At 36.3% G+C, this 21,550-nt stretch overlaps 2 protein-coding genes across 2 annotated transcripts; both read right to left on the bottom strand.

The window, feature by feature from the left end:
* Positions 1 to 2,993: 2,993 nt before the first annotated feature.
* Positions 2,994 to 6,953, bottom strand: LOC113336882. Its single transcript, XM_026582574.1, has 6 exons — positions 6,355 to 6,953; positions 5,270 to 5,346; positions 5,068 to 5,190; positions 4,259 to 4,969; positions 3,418 to 3,637; positions 2,994 to 3,275 (listed from the first exon to the last, which is right to left on the bottom strand). Exons 1-6 carry the CDS (start codon positions 6,647 to 6,649, stop codon positions 3,130 to 3,132), a joined length of 1,572 nt encoding a protein of 523 aa, XP_026438359.1. The 5' UTR covers positions 6,650 to 6,953; the 3' UTR covers positions 2,994 to 3,129.
* Positions 6,954 to 16,283: 9,330 nt separating this feature from the next.
* On the bottom strand, positions 16,284 to 20,665 carry LOC113336678. The gene is made up of 6 exons (XM_026582321.1): positions 20,302 to 20,665; positions 19,036 to 19,384; positions 17,435 to 17,519; positions 17,232 to 17,318; positions 16,870 to 17,112; positions 16,284 to 16,610 (listed from the first exon to the last, which is right to left on the bottom strand). The coding sequence occupies exons 1-6, from the start codon at positions 20,460 to 20,462 to the stop codon at positions 16,534 to 16,536; spliced, it is 1,002 nt and encodes a 333-aa protein (XP_026438106.1). The 5' UTR covers positions 20,463 to 20,665; the 3' UTR covers positions 16,284 to 16,533.
* Positions 20,666 to 21,550: the final 885 nt, after the last annotated feature.

Here is a 21,550-nt window from a genome sequence, read left to right as displayed (position 1 = left end):
ACATGGTGAATTATTCTCTAATTAACTCGCGTACACGAACTGTTGTTTTCGATTCATAAACTAGTTGATTTTGAGATATTACTGGGTACTTTTGTTTCGCTAGTTCACAAACTTATTTGCTCAGTTCGCGAACTGGTTGATTTTGATAGCTTTCTGGATACTTTATGTATTTGAGTTCACGAACAGATTTAGACAGTTCGGTAACTTATCAAAACAAAAGGTTCCTGAACTCCGAGACGACAAAATATTCATGAACTGTCTTGATCTTGTGAGTTATTATAATCTAACTTATCCTTGTCGGTTCCCAAACAACTTAACCATTTTTCTTGGGTTAATCACTTGGTGCACAACATGTATTTCGACTAATATACGGTTGCATATTTTTTCTTTGTGATTTAAGGAAAACTTCTCACATGCTTACATTATCAATCTATATGGATAAGTTAAGCTTGCTTGGTAACAAAGTAATTCGTAAACATGGAAATAAGTTCATAAAATCATCTTTGTTTGAAAGCTACCTATCCATGTCATTAAAAAAATGGAGAACTCCCTGCATACAAGAATCTCAATCCTAGCACTTATGTGTCCTAGTTACGATTATATTCGTCCTCTAAAAACCTAGGTTTGCTATAGTGAAACCGTATTAGGTTACGAATTTTAAAGTGTTCGCTAAGAGATTCTTGAATCCTGGTCAGACTATATTTTACCTGATAGTTCTTTGTTATACGTATCTTGTTCTTATTAATTATTGTAGTTGTCAAACTATAGATCATGAACAAGATAGATAGAAACCACAAAGTACTCTTCGTCACAGACTTTGTGATTCCACTGATAGATATCCAAGCCCTTTTCTTATTTGTTTAGATTTTTCTTGTGAGGTAAAATCTTTTAGGCACCTCTATAACCTTTTGAAGAAAATAAGCTACCCTAATTGTTGATTTTTGCTTGATATTTTATTTTCCTTGAAGATTCCTCATAAGCAAATATATTTCCATTACCTTGATTAAATATCTTTTTGAAGGAAATCATTAGGCTACCTGTTAGAGGAAGAATAGTTTAAACGTCTTCACTTAGGTTCAAGCAGACTTTTAAGCCCATAAAAAACGTCATCTAGGGAATCAAGTGTGTAAGGTCTTGCGAGATTTAAGATACGTAAGGAGCACGACTGAAGATGCTTTGCTCGTAGGTTCGATTTAGTCTTAATTACATTCCAGCCCGAAGTTTTATAGTAGGATAATATTTATAGCTGCTTAATACAATGCAGTGTTCAAGTTTTGGACTAGGTCCCAGGATTTTTCTGCACATTGCAGTTTTCCTCGTGAACAAAATTTCTATTGTCTTGCGTTATTTCTTTTCCGCATTATATTGTTTATCTTTAGAATAGAAATATCACAAGTATTACGTTAACAACCTAGGCAGTTTTTCAAGCTCAAACTGTTCGGAACCTGCAAGATTTATTCTTGTGAATTCATATCTTGAAATATAGATTACAAGACTTGTTCTTGTTGGAATTCGTTTCTTATACAGTTCGAGTACATATGTTTATAATTCAGGTACAGGATCTCATATGTTGATCTATAGTACTGATTGTAACAAGTTTGTCTATACAAGTTTTTGACCGAAAAAGTTAGTGGCGTACTTGGCACCTCTTCTTTTCGGTATACATGACCCAACCACCAGGTTTTCAGGATCCTTCAAAACCTGACCATGTTTGCTTACTTAACAAAGCTATTTATGTCTTCAAGCATGCCCCACAGGGCTTGGTATGAGAAGTTAACTGTAGCTCTCCTCTCTCTCTTCAATGTGTAAATTGTGCAGATTAACGATCTCTATTTGTTCATAAGACAAGCTCTCAAATAACAGTGGCACTAGTATATGTTGATAACATCCTTTTACTGGATCTTCTTATGCATTTCTTACATCGGATATTTCTCAACTTCAGACTCATTTTCCTATTAAAGATTCAGGAGACCTACATTACTTCTTGGGGTCTTGAATTTAAGAGGGATTTAACCCGTTGTTTCTATCTCAAACCAATGACACATTTGATCTCTTAAATAAACATCATATAGAAGGTTATATGTTGCATCCGGAAAATTCAATTAAGATGATGGTGATCTCTTGGAGAATCCTACAAATCACAAATCACATATCTCTAGTAGGTGTTCTTTACTCTCTGACTTGGATAAGACCACAATAATCTTATGCAGTTAATCTGGTATGTCCACATATGCAGCATCCAAGAATTCCACATCTGATGACTGCTAAAAGAATACTGGGATATGTCAAGGGTAGTCTAGGTTTTGGATTAGATTTCACAAAAGGTATTTCATTTCTACTAGGTTTCTCATATGCTGATTGGGCAGGTTGCAGCGGCGGAGGGATTGACTAACCATGGCTTTAGTCCCCCAACCCCACCCACCCACCCAAAATAAAAAAAAAAAAAAAAAACTTAATAATCATATAAATACCCTTCATTTTATTATGTAATTAGTGATTAGTCCACTAAATATTTAGCTTTAATCCCCTCATCTTTCTAAGAAAAGAAAATATAAAAAAATTAGCCCCCTTCATTGTGTTTTCTGGCTCCGCCACTAGCAGGTTGTGTTGATGACAGGATGTCCACAAGTGGCCAGGTCAAGCACAGGAGCTGAATACAGAACATTGGCTCTGAAATTGTCTGGATCTGTTATCTTCTGCAAGATCTTCATTTTCCAATTTTTGGTATTCCCGAACTTGGTTGTGATAATAACAGAAGCTCTATATCTCTTGCCTCGAATCCAGTCATGCATTCCTGAATGAAGGGCGTTCATTTGGATTATTGTTTTATAAGAGAATTTGATGCAGCTATGTTAGTGTGTCTTATTTGTCTCATTGTTAGTTATGTTGGTTAATCACACTATAAATAGTGTGTTCAGTTTCCTTTTATTGTAATGAAGTTAATCGGAAGAGAGAAGAAAAGAGATGCAAAATATAAGAAACAACAACACGAGTTTTGTAAAAGCTCAACAAGAGAAACTATACTGTCAAGTTTATGTAATGAAGTTAATCTGGAATCACTGTGATCTGTATTACACTATACTGTCAAGTTTATGACATAAACCCTTTATCAAACCTCTACAAGAGAAACTATACCGTGTTCTGAATTAAACCTACAGCTCCAGATACAAGAGAAACTATATCGGGCTCTGACTTAACATCAACCCACTGATTCCTTATCCAATCCCTAGAACTCCTCAGATTACTTCTTTGGAAAGTCGATAGCAGATTCTCACCTGAAAAGGTAAGTAGGTAGAATGTGGTTATATACTACCCAAGAAACAGTTTACCAACAGATAAATTTCTGGGTGGCAAGTTGGATTCAATCATCGTACATAAAGAAACAAGTAGCACATTACAAATGGCATAGAAACATACCTGGAAAGTAAACTTGCAGGGTATTGTGATCCCCACAGTACTTGGTATCAGTCACTACTCCTTCCCACCAGCCATCATTCCACCATGCATCCACTGGAGCTCCAATGTCATGACTGTCATCCATATCTATGTCAGAACGGCATGGCCGAATCATTGGACGGCTTGAACTCCTCATACCTAGTTTATCTGGGGCTGCTAATCTGAAAGATGGGACCCACTCCTACACATTGCAAAGAAGAAAAATACGCAAGTGTTATTCTTCCCCATAAAGAACATTTATTGCCCAAGTCTGCATCAATCCATGAAAATAACGGCTCAAATTGGTGAAATCATCTCTAACATCAACACACATCAACCAATTTCCCTTAGTAGTTAGGCTGAACTTGGTTTATGGTGAAAAATTTATAACCCAAATAAGATTAAAAAGTCTATTTCATGAAGGGATCAATGTTAGGTTTGATGGTAGATTTCCTTGAGCCTTTAAAAGTAGAGGCAGCACCTCAAGAACAGTTGAAATTTGCAATTTTGATATTTTACTAAAAAAGCTCGGAATATCTCCTTTAAGATTAAGGCAATTTCCTCACTCGCATCAAGCAAGTTCTAACCTGGATACCAGCTGCAGAGTCTTTGAGACAACTGGTCCACTTAACTTTTAAAATGCAAAGTTACTTGTATCGATTAGGTATCATTTTCGAACTATGTTCCGAGCAAATAGTGTATTACTAACAGTAGCAGATATATGTCATATTCGGAACTCTAGTTTTGGTTTATCTTTTACGGATGTATCCCTAAAGTAGCTATAAGGAAAGAAAAAACAAGGGGCTGAACTAAATAAACATACCTCAAGCTTACTGGCATCATAATCATCTAACAAATCATCATACCGAACCTTAACTTGTTTTTGTGTTTTCTGCAAAATTGTACATCTGAACCAGCATCCTCGGATGCCACTATCTTGAGACAATAGCTCAATCTTCTCCTCAACCTTAAGAGGCTGCGAAAAAAAGGTGTTGGATCCCATGTGCTTGACAGTCATAGGCCTTGGTCCAGAGATCCTTAGACCAGAATGACTTGTCACAATTCCCTGACGCCCTCTGCAACTTCTGGACCTCTTAACTCCTTTATTTATGGTGCCTCCATGGCTAAAATCTTTCTCTTCTTCCAAACACAAAAGGATTGGTTGTTCAAAGTAGCCTCGCAATTTAGTCAGGTCAAAGGGTTTAACTGTATTGTTTCTGAACTGTCTGTAACATAGGTGGATTTTGGTTGAATACATTTGAGGAAGAACACTCAAACATTTCTCATGGTGCTCAGGAGTTAAAACTGTGGCAGGACCATCAACACATTCTGCACTGATGACCTGAACATAAGGTGTGATATAAACTTCTCTTGGGTGTGGATTTGGTTGGGCCCGTGAACCCTCAATCTCCTGATTGTCATGAAACCACCGCACTTTGACCTTTTTTAGTCCCTTCCTATCTTCATACATATCTTCCAAGTATGCAAGGTATGGTTTTTCCTCTTTAGCCATGACGAGAACAAAAGAATAAATCTGGATAAAAATAAATAAATTAATATTTGTATTTGAAAGTCTGACTGACATTTTAAATTTAAAATAGGCTTAAATGTCATAAGTGTATCGATGCTTACAGCTATTGTAATTTTATTCCTGCAAAATGATGGGTAATGTGTGAGCTGTTTAGCACAGGTCCAAGCATCACCTGACCACACGATATCCGAATTATGGCCTTTCAGCTTCCTTGAGAATCGGCTCTGGAAAGGAAACACAGGATAAGTTCCAAAAAACACAGAAATTAAAGGTAACAAGATGAACAATTTCTTTAACAGCTACCATGGGATATCTTAGATGGGTCCTTGGAGAAATGAGTCCGTTCATTGGGCCTTGCATTGAATCGCCTTTTCGTAATTCTGTCAATAAAACAATTAAACTGCTTAGTGATCCTCCACTTAGTAAAACATAATATGGAATAATTCGAAGCTTTATAAGGAAGCATGGCTACAGTTCATATATCTAGTAAAGATAGTAAAATTTAAAAGACCTATATTTATAGAGTAACAACTAGCAACATAACCAAATTTTATATACTGAACTACTGTCATGTAAATTTCTCTTCCGAAAACAAACCTTTATAGGTTGGGAAATAATTTCACCAAACTTCTCTGCATTAGTATAATACAGATACAGAATAGATTTTCCAAATTAATCAGAATTTCATAATCTATTAACTTGCTAAGCCGTTCACAAGTTTTTACGCTTTATCCCTAGTTCATACTCGTTCGATCTTGTTTTATGGATGAAAAAAGATACAGCCATCATACACATATGTATGATGGCAATCTTTTACTAGAAAGGCATATTTTCGGTACAAATAAGTATGTTTAAGGTGAAGATAACTAGACTGCTAACTAATACGTAACTGTCATGTGTTAGCAACATGTCAAAAACCAACACTAGGATTTCCATAATCCAGTGCTATGCTCTACCAGCTTAGCTATCCCAAAACTCCCAAGGAACCATCCTAGTCCCCATCTTACTAGAGCACTTGGGTCTCCAACAATGCAATGAGAAATTTTGTATAACTGGAGCTCATTCTATACTGAGATGACACAATCACACACATAAAAACATGGTCATATGGTTAAAAGGCCATCTCTCAAAACATAATGTTAGGTGCAATATTCTTCAGCAAACTACTTGTCAGTTTTCCAGATAATGTGTCAAATTTCTAGCCAACCAAAGCGTCCTTAAAATCAATACATGACTATCCAATAACACATTCAGAACTCCACAACACAAATAATAGTTCAGACATTGCAATTAAAAGAACCCCATATGAAATTCCCCCAAGAAATTAACAGCCAACACCACTAAGACACTGAAAACATAAAACTCAACAGAGTAAGGTGAATATGTACCAGAAAAATTATGTGGAAGAAGCTGCTTGGAAAGCAATGAGGTAAGCCAATCTACAACCTCACGTTTAGATCTCCATTTAAAGCAAGGAGTAATAGAAGTTTCAGATCCATAAGCTTGTAGAAACTCCTCTGAAACAACATAAATCATATGCCTGACACTTCTTTCAGTGCCCACAACAGCAAGAATAGAATCACCATTTAAATCCTTCAAGTAATAATGAACCACTCTATTACCCTTTTCCTGTGAAACAAAGTGTTCATTCCATTCCAGGAATCCATGAAATTCTTCAGACATATCGACAGATAGAGATAAAACAGCAAAAAAATTGTACTAAATTATCAGAGTAATTGGAATTTGGAACCCTATACACATGGTTCACTGCAGTCAACGAGTTGGGCAACCAAAATTAGCTGCAACATACAGTGAATTTGATGAATTGAACTCAGTTTTTCAGCTTGAGAGTAATTTCATTACAGAGAAAGATGAGAAAAGGATCAAGCCAAGGGGTAGATATTGAAGAAGAAAGGGGAAGAGTTGCAGAGCTTCGGTGCCGATTTCACATCTAATGTTTTTACATAGTCGCCGGTCTTGGGCTTTTCAGCTCATTAAGGAACAGAGAAACATTAAATCCCGATTTTGCCCACCATCTTGTTAAATTTCAATTCTGCCACCCCCAATTAGGTTTTGGAGTAGGGACTAGGGAGGGACACACGGTGACGACTCACGGCTCAATGTCTCCCGCCCGACCAAGAGCCATTCCGAAGTGAAGTGTTTTGGATTTTGGCAGTACAACTAGTCAACTTCTTTCCTCTAATTTATTAAAAGGAAATTTACTGTGATGGTTATTTTTTCTTACTCAGCCCTCGTTAATTTTACCATCTTTTAAGACCCTCTTGCAAGGATTCTAATAGGGGATACTAGTTTATTGAGAAGGGTATCTGTTAGAACATTGTTCGGTCGAACTCGCAAGCGTTGCAATCTCAAGCTTGTTTGTCAAGTTTAGTTGCCAAAACTATAAGTCTTGATTTTTAGTCTAATTATAGCTAAATCTCTGATTAAGATAGAAAGTGTCGTTGAGCATTAGACTTCGCAACGTTCATCAATTGAAGACGAAGAACTACTAAGGAGAGCTTGTGAAACTTCATCAACAAAAGGTATGTGGAGACTTGAACTCATGTATCACTCAAAAGTCTATCTACTTTATCTCCTACTTGAGACAAAAGTCGTATAGTTATATAGACTTCAATTATGCACATTTGATATTTCGAGCTGAGTTTAACTCGCTTACATATTTCTCGAAATATGTGTTGGTAAGCTTTCGCTTTAACCAAGTTCATCTTATATTCTTGACAAAAGTCAAAAGATGATCATGTGAAAATTACCTGGTAACATCTTACATGATTTGTGTGAGACATTCATTTGATGTAGACTCAGAATGTTTCGTATTGATCATTCGATCACTTGTAAATTGCTTTGAAGCTAATAGTTTGTGTGAGATAGCTATTGTCGTCTTCCGAGAAAGTTTCAATGGTTGAAATGAGAGTTTAGAACAATTGGATATAAGCACAGTATGCATACTTGCATATATGTGATCCAAGTCTGGGAACCATGGTATGCATACCCGTACGCGTACTGATTGGTTTAGTAGAGGTTCGGGAACTAAGTACGCATACCGGTACGCGTACTGGCGTGAGATTCAAGTTCCGGGACTTTACTGAGTTTGGTGATATGCGTAATCATTCGCATACTGGCGAACCCAAACTTAGTCCGGCCACTAAGGTATGCGTACCCGTTTGCATACTTGAGTGGATTATGTTATAAAATCGGTTTATTTATGAACGAATACATTTATATAATAAGGAATGCAATCTTTTGAAGACCGTGGCTATAATGTTCATGACTTGATTCAAGTGAATCAAAATCGATTTTGCTTCGATTGTGTCTTGTATACTTCTATGAGAATATAAACAATTGAACAACTCTAGAACAAGTTTCATTTGAGTCATTTGAAGGTGTACACGTTTAGGTACGGTTACTCATATCTAAATGAAGTCACTTTTTATTTGTGTGTAACAAGCTAAGTTCGGTCTAACGGTTTAAAGATATTAGCTTGAGTCTAATCAGGTTTTCATGTAACGGTGAATATTGAATGCTTTGTTACCAATGTAACGTTGATTGCAAATCCTCATTTGAAGATTATATAAAGGAGAACTATAGCAACTGGGAAATCTAATCCCCACACCTCCTATGTAATACTAGTTGTGACTATAGTCGATTCTCCTTTAACCTTAGGTTTTCCCAAAACCATGTAGGTTAACGACTTCATGGGGATTGTGAAGCCAAACCCAACTATTTTCTCTGCAGTTGTCTGTTCTGATCTTGTTGTTTTCTATCGTGATTGAGTATTATCTTCTCTAAGATTTGCTTGAGATTTAATCTCCGATAGGCAAGATAAAAAGTATTCGCAGACATCTTCGTATTATCGTTTGTGATTCCACAATATCTTGTTTATTTACCATACGATTAAGACTATTGTGAGGTGATTGATATTTCTAGGCTGTTCTTCGGGAATATACGTCCGATATATGAATTGGTTCCTGTTCACCTTGATTTATCAAAAGACGGAACAAAACTCATATGTTTATCTATGGGAGACAGATTTATCTATCCAATAGACTTTTCTGTGTGAGAAAGATTGGTTTATCAAGTCTTCGATTTTGGGGCGTAGCAACTCTTAGTTGTGGGTGAGATCATCTAAGGGAATCAAGTGCGCAGAGTCCTGCTGGGATTCAGAGACGTAAGGAGCGTAATTGTACCTTGATCAGTGCGATATTGGTTATGGCTCAACTACATTCCAGTCCGAAGTTAACTTGGAGTAGGCTAATTTTTGTAGCGTCTTAATACAATGTGGTGTTCAAATCTGGCCTAGGTCCCGGGGTTTTTCTGCATTTGCGGTTTCCTCGTTAACAAAACTTCTGGTGTATGTGTTATTTATTTTCCGCATTATATTTGTTTATACAATTGAAATATCACAGGTTGTGCGTAAGTTCAATCAATTGTGAATCCAACCTTTGGTTGTTGATTAAATTGATTGACACTTGGATATTGGTTTTTGGTACCGTCCAATTTATTTCTTATATTCAATCGGGCTCGCAAATTCCTATTTGTTTGATTGCAGATTGAATTGAAAAATTGAGATATAACTCTTTGATATACTTTTTTTAAGATTGAGTCTGACTGTCTAGTTGATTCTCTTGGAAGTATATTGGAGTTAGTTCATACAGATTGCTAAGCGAAATATTCGGTATGGTTGTTAGACCTCCGCATTTTCAATTGGTATCAGAGCAGGCAAACACGTTTAAGACCTCACAATTTTGTGTTTGTAGTGATCTGACTCTATGGACAGGAGTGTTATCTCAATTAATGCACCACCAGATCCAGGGATTCCATAATTCTCTTCCATGACTGATTTAATAAAATCTGTAGAAGAAATTCTTTCTAAACCTCCTCCAGGGTGAAAATCCCTATAAGTGTTTTCAGGACTTGAAAGCTTATCTCTTGATGTTGAGTTTTATCTCCAGAAAGATCAATAATCTCTTAATAAGATACATCAAGTTATGATGAATAATGTTCATGTTGAGGTTGATATTGATCTTCTTATCAGTAAGGGTAATCCCTCTGTCTCATGTGTATCAGACAAATTGGATATAATACAAGAAGTATCTAAACCTCATACATCAGTCAATTCCATCTCTGAATTTGACTATGTTCATCAGTCAAATCCTGATACACCTTCTCAAGATAATGGTATTGCTCTCTTTTGTGAGAAAGACATGATGTCTCTTTTTATTAAAAGGGTTTCCTTGTGCAGTACTGAATATTATCTGCAGAGACTGTCTGTTAAGAGTTGTACACGAAGAAATCAGGAACACAAATTCTCTTGTGTCTCCTTAAAGTTCTTTGAAAAACTTTAAACAACAGTTCCTTGGGTATGCCTCAATACTATAAGATGCAAGAGTGGTTGGAAAGAAGCTCTCTCTTGGTGTCATGGTGGCTATTTCCTCTTATGAGCTCTCAAAGAGTTGCTCGTGAGAGACTTGTTGTGTTTTGCCTCAAATCTCTTTTCCGTATTTTGTTTAAATCAAAATATGATGTAGCGCAAAACAAACGAGTCCTTTTATGCACACGTTTGGTTCACATACTCTGAACTCGTAACCATTACGTGTTTGAATCGCGTTCCAGAACCTTCTTATCCGGTTCATGTACCACCGTTTGACACATAAAAAGAGGAATAACTCCCTTCGTTCTTTTCACCTCTTCCTCTCAACAGTTCGAGAACGAAAAATGAAAAACTCAAGGATCGGATACCATCATCTACATCTCTCTCTCTCTCTCGTTTCTTAACCATTGTATGTTTAGTTTGTCCCATTGAAATCATGAGAAGCTTTTATGCTTTGGGTTAAGAACGAATTTTGTGTTGGTCATCGTTTCAGAACTTCACCATTTGCAACAGTTTGGTTATCCAAGTAAGATCTCAAACAACTAGAGTTATTTATTTGCTCTTTCCTATATCAGCATGTCTAGAAGAAAGTATAACAGTGGTGCTAGCTTAAGTAGAAGAACTGCGGATAGTGATGATGAATTTGATGATGATGATGTTGGTATAGATGCTCTCCAACCCTATTATGATCCAGCCGTTCGAATTAGCTTTACTAGTATGACTGCTAGGAACAAATATGTCAAGTTTCTTAAAGGTAATTTCATTACTGAAAGATTTTATGATCAAACTTTTCAAGAACCAGAGTTTCACCAGTTCATGAGTCAATATAAATGGGGTTAGATTCATGATGGCCTTGGCTCGTCTCATCCTGAGATGACCTGTCAATTTTATGCTAACCTACATGCAGCCGACAAGACCAATTGTAGTTTTAAAACAATTGTTGGTGGAACATCGTTTGAGGTAAATCGTAGCGTGATTGTAAATTTGTTAAATCTATCACTTGATCGCTCTTTTTTCATTCCTCAACCTGATCATCTCAGACCATCTCAGAGACAGCTATCAGAAATATTACTAAGCAAGTTGTTTGTCGACAACATAAGCTTTCATCTGAAATTCTTTAGCAAATTGGTTGTTTCAAATTTGATTCCAAGCACACTTGATAAGAATCTTTGGACGGACCCTTGACGAGATGATTTGTTATCTTGTCTCTGGTGAAGAGATTGATTTTTGTGGCGTGATTATCCGTCAAATGATTCATATGGTTTCGCATAATGAAAAATCTTGGGTTTCCATGTCTCATTAGCAAAATCTGCAGTCACTTTGGATTTCCTCCTGTTATAACCTGCATTGGTCGTGCTATTCTTATGTCTCAGACAAACATCAACAAAATGAAGAAACCTTCCAACCCTGAAACTACTCTTCTTCATGAAAGAATTGAGTACTTGCAGGAACAACTGAACTATGTTTTGGGAGTTCATCCTGAACTGACTTAACCTGTCTTTAAGATTGCTAAGAAATACAATCGTAATGCATAGTTAAGTTTCTTCATTTTGTCTTTATTGTCTTTTGATGGACTTATTATGGCGAACCTGTTAAACTATTTTTCTTAATGGTTATAATGAATTTAATGGTATTTTAGCCTTGAATGATTTTTTCTTTCAATTATACTGCTAAATGTGTTAAATCCACAAGAAGTTCAGCTAAATATTGCTCAAAAGTTAAGTCTATCATATGTCTTTATTGATAAAAGATAGAATGAACTTTTGACAACAAAAGTTAAACCAATTATGTCATTATGCCAAATATTGATGGAAGATAGGATGAACTTTTGATTACAAAGATTAAGTCTATTACATGTCTCTATGCAAATATTGATGAAAAATAGAATGAATCTTTGAATATTCCGCAGTATTGGTCTTTCCCTGATCCACATCTTTGTGTAAACATTGTGCGGCTCCGTGAGTTCTCTTATGTGAGCATTTTCGACTAAATTAATCATGGGTTCTCTTGTGGTTAATTTAATTGAGTATTTTGGATACAAATTCATGTTTCATGTGATTTGTTAATGTCCAAAGAAATCCTTATTTTCTTGTGAAAGTAAGGTCCCTCTTATTGTTCTTTCGGGAATGACATTTTATGGGGGAGAGTTCTTAATTGAACTTTGCTTAATTTCCAAATCTTTGTGGCAGTGCGGCTGTGGAATACTATAAGAGTTTTCTTGTATCTTTATAAAATCCTTGATGAATACACTAGTTTCGGCTATGTGAAATCATCAAAACAAAGTTGATATGTTCTCTTTTGGTCATGAAGTATCTCTATAGAAATTTCATTAGGATCCCACTAGTTTTCATACCTTTGCCAATTTATATTGACAAAAAGGGGAAGAATTAATGTGCAGTTAATACTACAAATACATATGGTTTACGGATCATTATGTAAGAGGGGGGGGTTCATGTGAGATGAAGTATTGACTAAGGGGGAGTGATACATATCACCATAGTATTGTTTTCAAAGTTGTGATACAATTGGACTTTGATGATGTGTAATAATACTATGACACTGTATAACAATGATTGAGAGCTATTGTTTTCTCATTGTTATAGCTACAGATCTTCAACAACTATGATGATGAGTTGAACACGTTAAGAATCACTGGGGTACTTAGAAGTAACAAAGATTTCGAGTAATGTCGAAGAACCAAGGAAATCAAGCATTTAGATGAGAAGATACAAAGTTTATTTATTTTGTAATCCATATGTATTGTTAGTTTTGTCATTAAAATTGACAAAGGGGGAGATTGTTAGAGAACTGATCGGTCGAACTCGCAAGCGTTGCTATCTCAAGCTTGTTTGTCAAGTTTAGTTGCCAAAACTATAAGTCTTGATTTCTAGTCTACTTATAGCTAAATCTCGGATTAAGATAGAAAGTGTAGTTGAGCATTAGACTTCACGGCGTTCATCGATTGAAGACGAAGAACTACTAAGGGGAGCTTGTGGAACTTCACCAACAAAAGGTATGTCGAGACTTGAACTCATCTATCACTCAAAAGTATATCTACTTCATCTCCTATTTGAGACAAAATTCGTATAGCTATATAGACTTCAATTATGCACATTTGATATTTCGAGCTGAGTTTAACTTGCTTACACATTTCTCAAAATATGTGTTAGTAAACTTTCGCTTTAACCAACTTCATCTTATATTCTTGACGAAATTCAAAAGATGATCATGTGAAAATCTCCTGGTAACATCTTACATGATTTGTATGAGACAATCATTTGATATAGACTCGGAATTTTTCGTATTGATCATTCGATCACTTGAAAATTACTTTGAAGCTAATAGTTTGTGTGAGACAGTTATTTTCGTCTTTTGAGAATGTTTCAATGGTTGACATGAGAATTTAGAACAATTGGATATAAAGACAGTATGCGTACTTGCATATATGTGATCCAAGTCCAGGAACCATGGTATGCATACCCGTATGCGTACTAATTGGTTTAATAGAGGTCTTGGAACTAAGTACGCATACTAGTACGCGTACTGGCGTGAGGTTCAAGTTCCGGGACTTTACTGAGTTTGGTGGTATGTGTAACCGTTCGCATACTGGCGAACCCAAACTTAGTCCGACCACTAAGGTATGCGTACCCGTTTGCATACTTGAGTGGATTATGTTCTAAAATCGGTTTGTTCATGAACTAATACATTTATATATTAAAGAATGAAATCTTTTGAAAACCGTGGCTACAATGTTCATGACATGATTCGAGTGAATCAAAATCAATTTTGCTTCAATTGTATCTTGTATACTACTATGAGAATATAAACAATTGAACAGCTCTAGAACTAGTTTCATTCGAGTCATTTGAACTAGTTATGGTTAAGATGAATGAGGTTGATATGAAAGTGTTCATATGGATAACTTCGGTTAACTATTGTTGAGCCAACGAAGGTGTACACGTTTAGGTACGGTTACTCATATCTAAATGAAGTCACTTTTCATTTGTGTGTAACAAGCTAAGTTCGATCTAACGGTTGAAACATATTAGCTTGAGTTTAATCAGGTTTTCATGTAACGGTGAATATTGAATGCTTTGGTACCAAAGTAACATTGATTGCAAACCCAAATTTGAAGACTATATAAAGGAGAACTCTAGCAACTGGGAAACCTAATCCCCCACACCTCCTGTGTGATACTAGTTGCGACTAGAGTCGATTCTCCTTTAACCTTAAGTTTTTCCAAAACCCTCTCTTGAAGACTTCATTGGGATTGTGAAGCCAGACCCAACTACTTTCTCTGTAGTTGTGTGTTCTGATCTTGCTGTTTTCTATCGTGATTGAGTACTATCTTCTCTAAGATTTGCTCGAGATTTAATCTCCGATAGGCAAGATAAAAAATATTCACAAACATCTTCGTCTCATCGTTTTTGATTCCACAATATCTTTTTTCGCTACCATACGATTTAGATTATTGTGAGGTGATTGATATTTTTAGGTTGTTATTCGGGAATATAAGTCTGGTATATCAATTGGTTCCTGTTCACTTTGATTTATCAAAAGACGGAACAAAACTCATAGGTTTATTTGTGGGAGACAGATTTATCTATCCAATAGACTTTTCTGTGTGAGACAAATTGGTTTATCAAGTCTTCGACTTTGGGTTGTAGAAACTCTTAGTTGTGGGTGAGATCAACTAAGGGAATCAAGTGCGCAGAATCCGGTGTGGTTCTAGAGGCGTAAGGAACGCGATTGTACCTTGATCAGTGTGAGATTGGTTAGGGCTCAACTGCATTCCAGTCTGAAGTTAATTAGGAGTAGGCTAGTGTCTGTAGCGGCTTAATACAGTGTGGTCTTCAAATCTGGACTAGGTCCCGGGGTTTTTCTGCATTAGCGGTTTCCTCGTTAACAAAACTTCTGGTGTTTGTGTTATTTCTTTTCCGCATTATATTTGTTTATATAACTGAAATAACACAGGTTGTGCGTAAGTTCAATCAATTGTGAATCCAACCTTTGGTTGTTGATTAAATTGATCGACACTTGGATATTGGTTTTTGATACCGTCCAAGTTATTTCTTATATTCAATCGGGCTCGCAAATTCCTATTTGTTTGATTGCAGATTGAATTGAGAAATTGAGATATAACTCTTTGATATACTTTTTTTTAAGATTGAGTCTGACTGTCTAGTTGATTCTCTTGAAAGTATATTGGAGTTAGTCCATACGGATTGCTAAGCGAAATATTGAGTGTGGTTGTTAGACCTCCGCTTTTTCGGTATCAAAATCCATATAAACAAAACAGAGACTCTCTTGCCAAAAATTCTAAAGGGGATACTAGTTTATTGGGAAGGGTATCAAAATCGATATAAAGAAATCTTTTGCCAAGGATTTTTATAGGGGATACTAGTTTATTGGGAAGGGTATCAAAATTCATATAAAAAAAACATTAGCGGTGCTGATATTTACAGCTTGTTAAAAGTCTGACTCGAGGCTGACTCTAGCACGTGGATATTAAAATCCATATAAACAAAACATTAGCAGTGTTGATTTTTATAAACAAAACATTTAGAAGTCTCAAAATTTAGAAGTTAGAAGTCTGACTCGAGACTAACTCGAGGCTCGTGGGTATCAAAATTCATATAAACAAAACTTAGAAGTTAGAAGTCTGACTCAAGGCTGACTCTAGCTCATAGTTGACCCAGTCAGATCCTACTCGGATTTGACTGAGACTTTACGATTCTTTTACCAGGGTGGGTATGTTTCTCAAATGGCCGATGTATTTTAGATTATTCGTGTTAAATGGGTTTTCTTACACCATCTTTTCTTGGGTTTAATGTCGTGACTCGTGAGAGGTTAGATTTTGGATGTAGTCACTTCGAAAATTGGAAGTGTGGATAGAATATAGATTGCAAATATTGTAAAAAAGAAATATAACAAAATTGATGATGTATTGAAACTGCTGCAGAAAGTACAGAGAGCTATATGAAGTCAAAAGCTAGTCATCTCTATTCTCAGCAAGCATGCAAAAATGAAAACAAATTATTCCTTCTGTTATAAGAATAACCTTTCCCATGAATCATGTGATTAGCGATGAGCGCTGCAGAATCCACACATGCACCAGTCCCCTTTTAAGGCAGTGCAAGAATCATATCAAGGCAAACCCAAGAACTGCTGTAGGTCTCTACAGTGCAAGATGTAGACCTTTAACTAATAATATTGTTATAATAAACGAACCTGCCGCATCCCCGGCAGCACATCCTGCAGTAGAAATAGAGCATGTTAATGTATTTTAAGACAATGTTATCATTCCGTATAGAAAATGCATCTGTTCAGAATGTCCTAATAAAAGTTTCTTAGTTTTCAGTTGGCCAACACTTGGACAACAAGATTTCAAAGTTTAGACCTCTAAACGATAATGAAGATCTCATCCTAAAAATGATTTGGCAGAACAAAACTAAGAGGGTTAATTAAGTAATTGTAAACAAAAAAAAAAGGTTAAAAGTTAGGATGCGTTTACCAATCCATTGCCCAATGGAAGGATGGAAGAAAGCGCCAATTCCTGCTCCAATGGAAGCAAATATCAAGGAACCGCCACATTTAACAGTTGTAATACAGATTTTGGTTCCAATAAGCTTCATAAGAGCTGCTCTATCAATCTTTTCAGCTTCCTCAGGTTTATCAGTAAACATAAACTTGCAGCTTCTGTAGATGTCAATTCCAACTTGGACAAGCCATGCTGCTGCAATCCCTAACAAATGTCCTGTAATAAAGAACGAAAAAGAAAAACGGACAATACATCAATAATATTAAAAACAGATGAAATTAAACTTAGCCAATCATGCCATACTAATCACGAATGAAAGCATCATAAAGTTCAACCTCTGAATGTCGTTCTACTAACACGGCAGAAGAACTCTAGACCAGGCATCCCCCTGGCAGCCTTGCGTCTGGCTGATACCGGGATATCTGCACATGAGAAAAATCCATTAGTAGCTTGACAGAGTTTCCTTTCTCTTTTTTTGTTTTTGTTGAATTAAACTCAAAGGTTTCAGCTGAAAAGGTGAATGTCATAAAGAGTGTGCCTTTAAGAAGTTTCCATGCCATCCTTCGTGAAACATAATGAACAGCAACTCTTTCAAGAACCCGTCTAGTCGTCGAAACAGTAATCTGAGACGAATACAAAAACAAATTGAGATTAACCGACACACAAGAGAGAAGCATAAAAGTATGAAATAAACAATGGCCTAATTCAGATCGAACCTTAACTTATATTCGGAAGTCAAGAAAACAGTTCAATTTCATGACAAATAATGCATATAAGTCTCCTCTATACAAGTTTTAAATCAACAAAAGCTGAGGGGACGACATATGCGCCATTATATCAAATACAGCTGCATGCCTATGACATGAGCAATGACAGGGTAAGATTGGGTACTCGGACTTAAACGTGTCCAACATTCAAGATATCATATATAATCCAACAGCTACTACATAGTATCTGCTAGGGTAGGATTGATTAATAATTAGACATAAAGTATGTTGAAATAAGAATCCACACTTCTTAAACTTGTTGATTTTCCACTTGCCAAGTTTAGTATTTGACTTTTTCCTTTATGCAAACTAATAAGTGCTTAATTTATTTTCTTATCATGATTCCATGCATTCTTAGTTGGTTTAGATAAATCTTGTATTCTTAGCATATTTTTCCCATTTTCTAGGTGCCTTCTGTGTTGTGTGTTATACATGAACTGTGATTGTGCTAGATTGCCAAACATGGATACCTTGGGAGTTACACTCCCAATAAGACACCTTACAGCATATTTGTATGTTATACAAACATTTACTTTTTATTTTATTACCATGCAAGGAGTGAGGAACACGGCCTAGACCACCTAAAAGGGCCAGGGCACTCAAAGAACTATGGCTTCATCATTGGTGACAGCAGGGTCAACTTAAACGAATGTAGTAAAGAGGAGAAGAAATGATGCTAAAAGTCTTAGTTGTTGTTTATATAGAAAAGTGAAAGATTCTCAAACTAAGAAAAATAAAGGGTGGAAGTTGTATCGATGCAACTAATTGTTGCATTGACACTGCAAGGTTCAAACCCTAAATTTGGGTATATATATGCTCTAGACAGAACATGTGCTACTTCTGGAATGGGTATCGACGTTGAAAATTCAAGATTGATCCCAGTAGCATAGATGCTGAAATTCTAAGCTGCCTCGTTTCCTTTTATTTTCTTATGTTTCTTCAGATTTCCTAATTCTATTTCTTAAGATCCCTACCAAAGAAGTTTCTTTCATCTTGAAAGTAAGTAACAATCAATGTATGCACAATGCTAGTATGCCCCTCCGATCTTCATAGAGTGCAACTCAAAGTTATGAATGGTAAAATCGACCCTAAGCAAATGATTTCTAACGCTTTCACAATCTAAGAAATCAGTATAAATTAAACTCACCCTGCTGGGAGCTAGTAAATATATGTTTTTGCTTTTATGTTGTGGGATAAATACTGGTCATCACACCCAAAATAATCAGATGGACACTTGCCCGAAACAGAAGGCTCGTGACTAAGAACACAAGAAACAGAAGGCGAAAGGACGTTATGCATGAGAATAGCAGAGAAATCTTCAGATTAGATGTAACCAATTAAATATCAAGATAGGGAGTTTTAATGAAGTTACCTCGCGAACGATCTGCTTCACGGATTTCTGAAAAGGCACAACCAAATCTGTGGGCTCCTCAGGGGGCGCATCTTGTAAAAAATCTTCATCTTCATCTTCTTCCAGGTTGGTACGAGGCTCCAACAGAGGCAAGTAGAACATCAAAAATGATCGCAAGGTTGTCATACCAAAAGCCCTCAGTCCAAAAGCTGAGAACAGAGGTTTTAGCTCTATCGGGTATTCCTTTATACTATATTTGATTGAATCATTCTGAAACATTTTCTTAGCAGCATTTTTAAAATTGGGAATATAATCTTCCGGCGCCCATTCTGCGCCGGCATCTGCATAGGCAACTGATCCCACGCCATCACTGAAAATGGAAAAGGTAGGAGTCAATCTACAAGGAGGTTCTATAGAGAGAAAGATTAAGTGAAAAAACAAAATCCAAAGAAGGATAAACAAGCATACTCCTCAACAAACACAAAAATGAACCGACGAGCAGTGTCACTATATTGCCAATGTGGGAAGTTAAAGAAGCACAACTTTCAAAACTTAAACATGGCATAGAGAAAGTGTATGAAGTATTTATCATCCGGAAGAAGGTGAGTTGCCTACACATCACATCAATTTGATAGCTTTTAAGAGAATGCTAACCAAAAATTTCACAGTTGGAGAGCAGGAATAATAGTATCAGATGTCTAACATCATAACTTATTACTAGCTTTCGATTCTTGACTCAGAAGATAGCTAATTTAACCCATGTCATAATATAACATTGTAAACGACTTATACACCATGTCACCCAATTTTCCAAGCCATTGTACTAACAAATTAATCTTCAGATGTGAATATATTATACAACAACCAAAACGATAGTTCGTCCAGCAACAAATTCTGTCTTACCAGTAAGTCCCACATAACCCATTCAACCAATCCCGATAACAAATCTATTATGCAGACTTGTGATTACCAATGGCGCATTCAAAACTTGAACGTAAATTGCTAATTGCCACAAATTTTGACATAAACTGAACGAATCAAAAACAAAAAAAAGAAACTTCTTTTTTAATCTTTTCTCTACAAAATCAAGCAAACATTGCAGGAGTACGTCTTTACACGGAGAGGGGGAGTATACAAACTAATCAGGTCAACCAACCCACTAAAGAAAATCAATTGAACGAAATCATCGCTTTCAGAGTACACCAACAATCAAAACAAAATCCAAATTCACTGATGCCCTAATCAATCATATTCATCAAGCAAAATAAGCAGTTTAAACAAACATACCCGAATAAAAACCTAGAAGCAAAAGGCCTTTCACCAAAAACAGAAGCAGCAGCAGCTGAAGCAGCAATTGATGCGGAAATTAATTTAGTAGAATGAATGGTTTGAGTAGTAATGCTTGAATTTTTCTTTAAAAGATCCACTAACAGAGCTATTCCCGCCATGGCAGAATAATCTCTTAATAATTATTATTATCACAATAAAATTTATAAGATAAAATCAAAATCTCATGTGCTTGGTTGATGATGAAACTCTGGCGCAAAAGATAATTTAATCAGATTTACATGGAAGAAGTTGCCGGGTTAGATTTGGAGAAGGAAATAAGAAGTGAAGAAGAACTCTCCGATTTCAGTGAAGACTTGATTTAGAGACGAGATAGTGCACGTGCCGTGCTACTCAAGGTGGGGATCTTTTTAATGTTTTTCTTGCACAACCAAGGCCGGACCTGGGGGTCAAAGATAGCTCTACCAAACTGCCTATTTTGGTGGTAACATAATATCTTGGAGCGCACTAAGTAAAAGACAGTGTCAAGTCGAGAACAAAGGCAGAATACAGAGGTGTGGCAATTGCTACTTCTGAACTTGTTTGGATCTAGTCGCTGCTAAAAGAATTCGGGAAAACCACAACAACACCTACATTATGGTGCGATAATTTTGGAGCTACATATTTAACAGCAAACCCTGTGTTCCATGCACGCACGAAGCACATTGAAATTGACTACCATTTTAATCGAGAACGAGGTGCAAGCAAAGAACTTCATGTGAAGTTTATCTCTTCTAAAGATCAGCTTGCAGACATCTCTACAAAGGACTTAGCATCACCAAGGTTTCAATTTATACGTGACAAGTTAAACATTCGCAAACTCCAGCTCAACTTGAGGGAGGGTGTCAATGATAGCTCTACCGAACTACCTATAATCTCTGAACTGGCTGAGTCAGGATATCTTTTAACAAAGTCTAGTCTTCCACAATAATTTCCTACTTAACAGTTGTTAGTTTCCTTATAAATAGAATATGCATACTGATTGTGTATGTGTAAAAACCCTATATAAATACATAGTTTCATCTTCACACGTTACTGTGGAAGATTCACCAAAACCAAACTCTTGTGTTGGTATCAGATTCATCAAAACCAAACTCTTGTGTCTGGGTATACGACAGATCTAGCCAAACTAAGCCACTCCATCTAGGGATGGTCCAACTGTGGACTAATCGGTCCAATACCCTCCATCATTGGGATTCATAGGGGTGGT

Source organism: Papaver somniferum, unplaced genomic scaffold, assembly GCF_003573695.1.
Source record: "Papaver somniferum cultivar HN1 unplaced genomic scaffold, ASM357369v1 unplaced-scaffold_154, whole genome shotgun sequence".
In the NCBI taxonomy this organism is placed as follows: Eukaryota; Viridiplantae; Streptophyta; class Magnoliopsida; order Ranunculales; family Papaveraceae; genus Papaver; species Papaver somniferum.
The sequence above is the reverse complement of the archived record's forward strand: the minus strand, read 5'-3'. Positions and strand labels throughout refer to the sequence as shown.

Excerpts from the sequence above, each read along its gene's own strand:
- LOC113336882 (XM_026582574.1), bottom strand. The coding sequence starts at position 6,649 with ATGTCTGAAGAATTTCATGGATTCCTGGAATGGAATGAACACTTTGTT. Across the intron at positions 4,970-5,067 it reads GGAATAAAATTACAATAGCT|ATTTATTCTTTTGTTCTCGT; the intron begins GTAAGCATCGAT and ends ATTTTTATCCAG. Across the intron at positions 3,276-3,417 it reads CCTGCAAGTTTACTTTCCAG|GTGAGAATCTGCTATCGACT; the intron begins GTATGTTTCTAT and ends TTACCTTTTCAG.
- LOC113336678 (XM_026582321.1), bottom strand. The coding sequence starts at position 20,462 with ATGGCGGGAATAGCTCTGTTAGTGGATCTTTTAAAGAAAAATTCAAGC. Across the intron at positions 19,385-20,301 it reads GCTTCTAGGTTTTTATTCGG|TGATGGCGTGGGATCAGTTG; the intron begins GTATGTTTGTTT and ends TTCCATTTTCAG. Across the intron at positions 17,319-17,434 it reads GGCATGGAAACTTCTTAAAG|ATATCCCGGTATCAGCCAGA; the intron begins GCACACTCTTTA and ends TCTCATGTGCAG.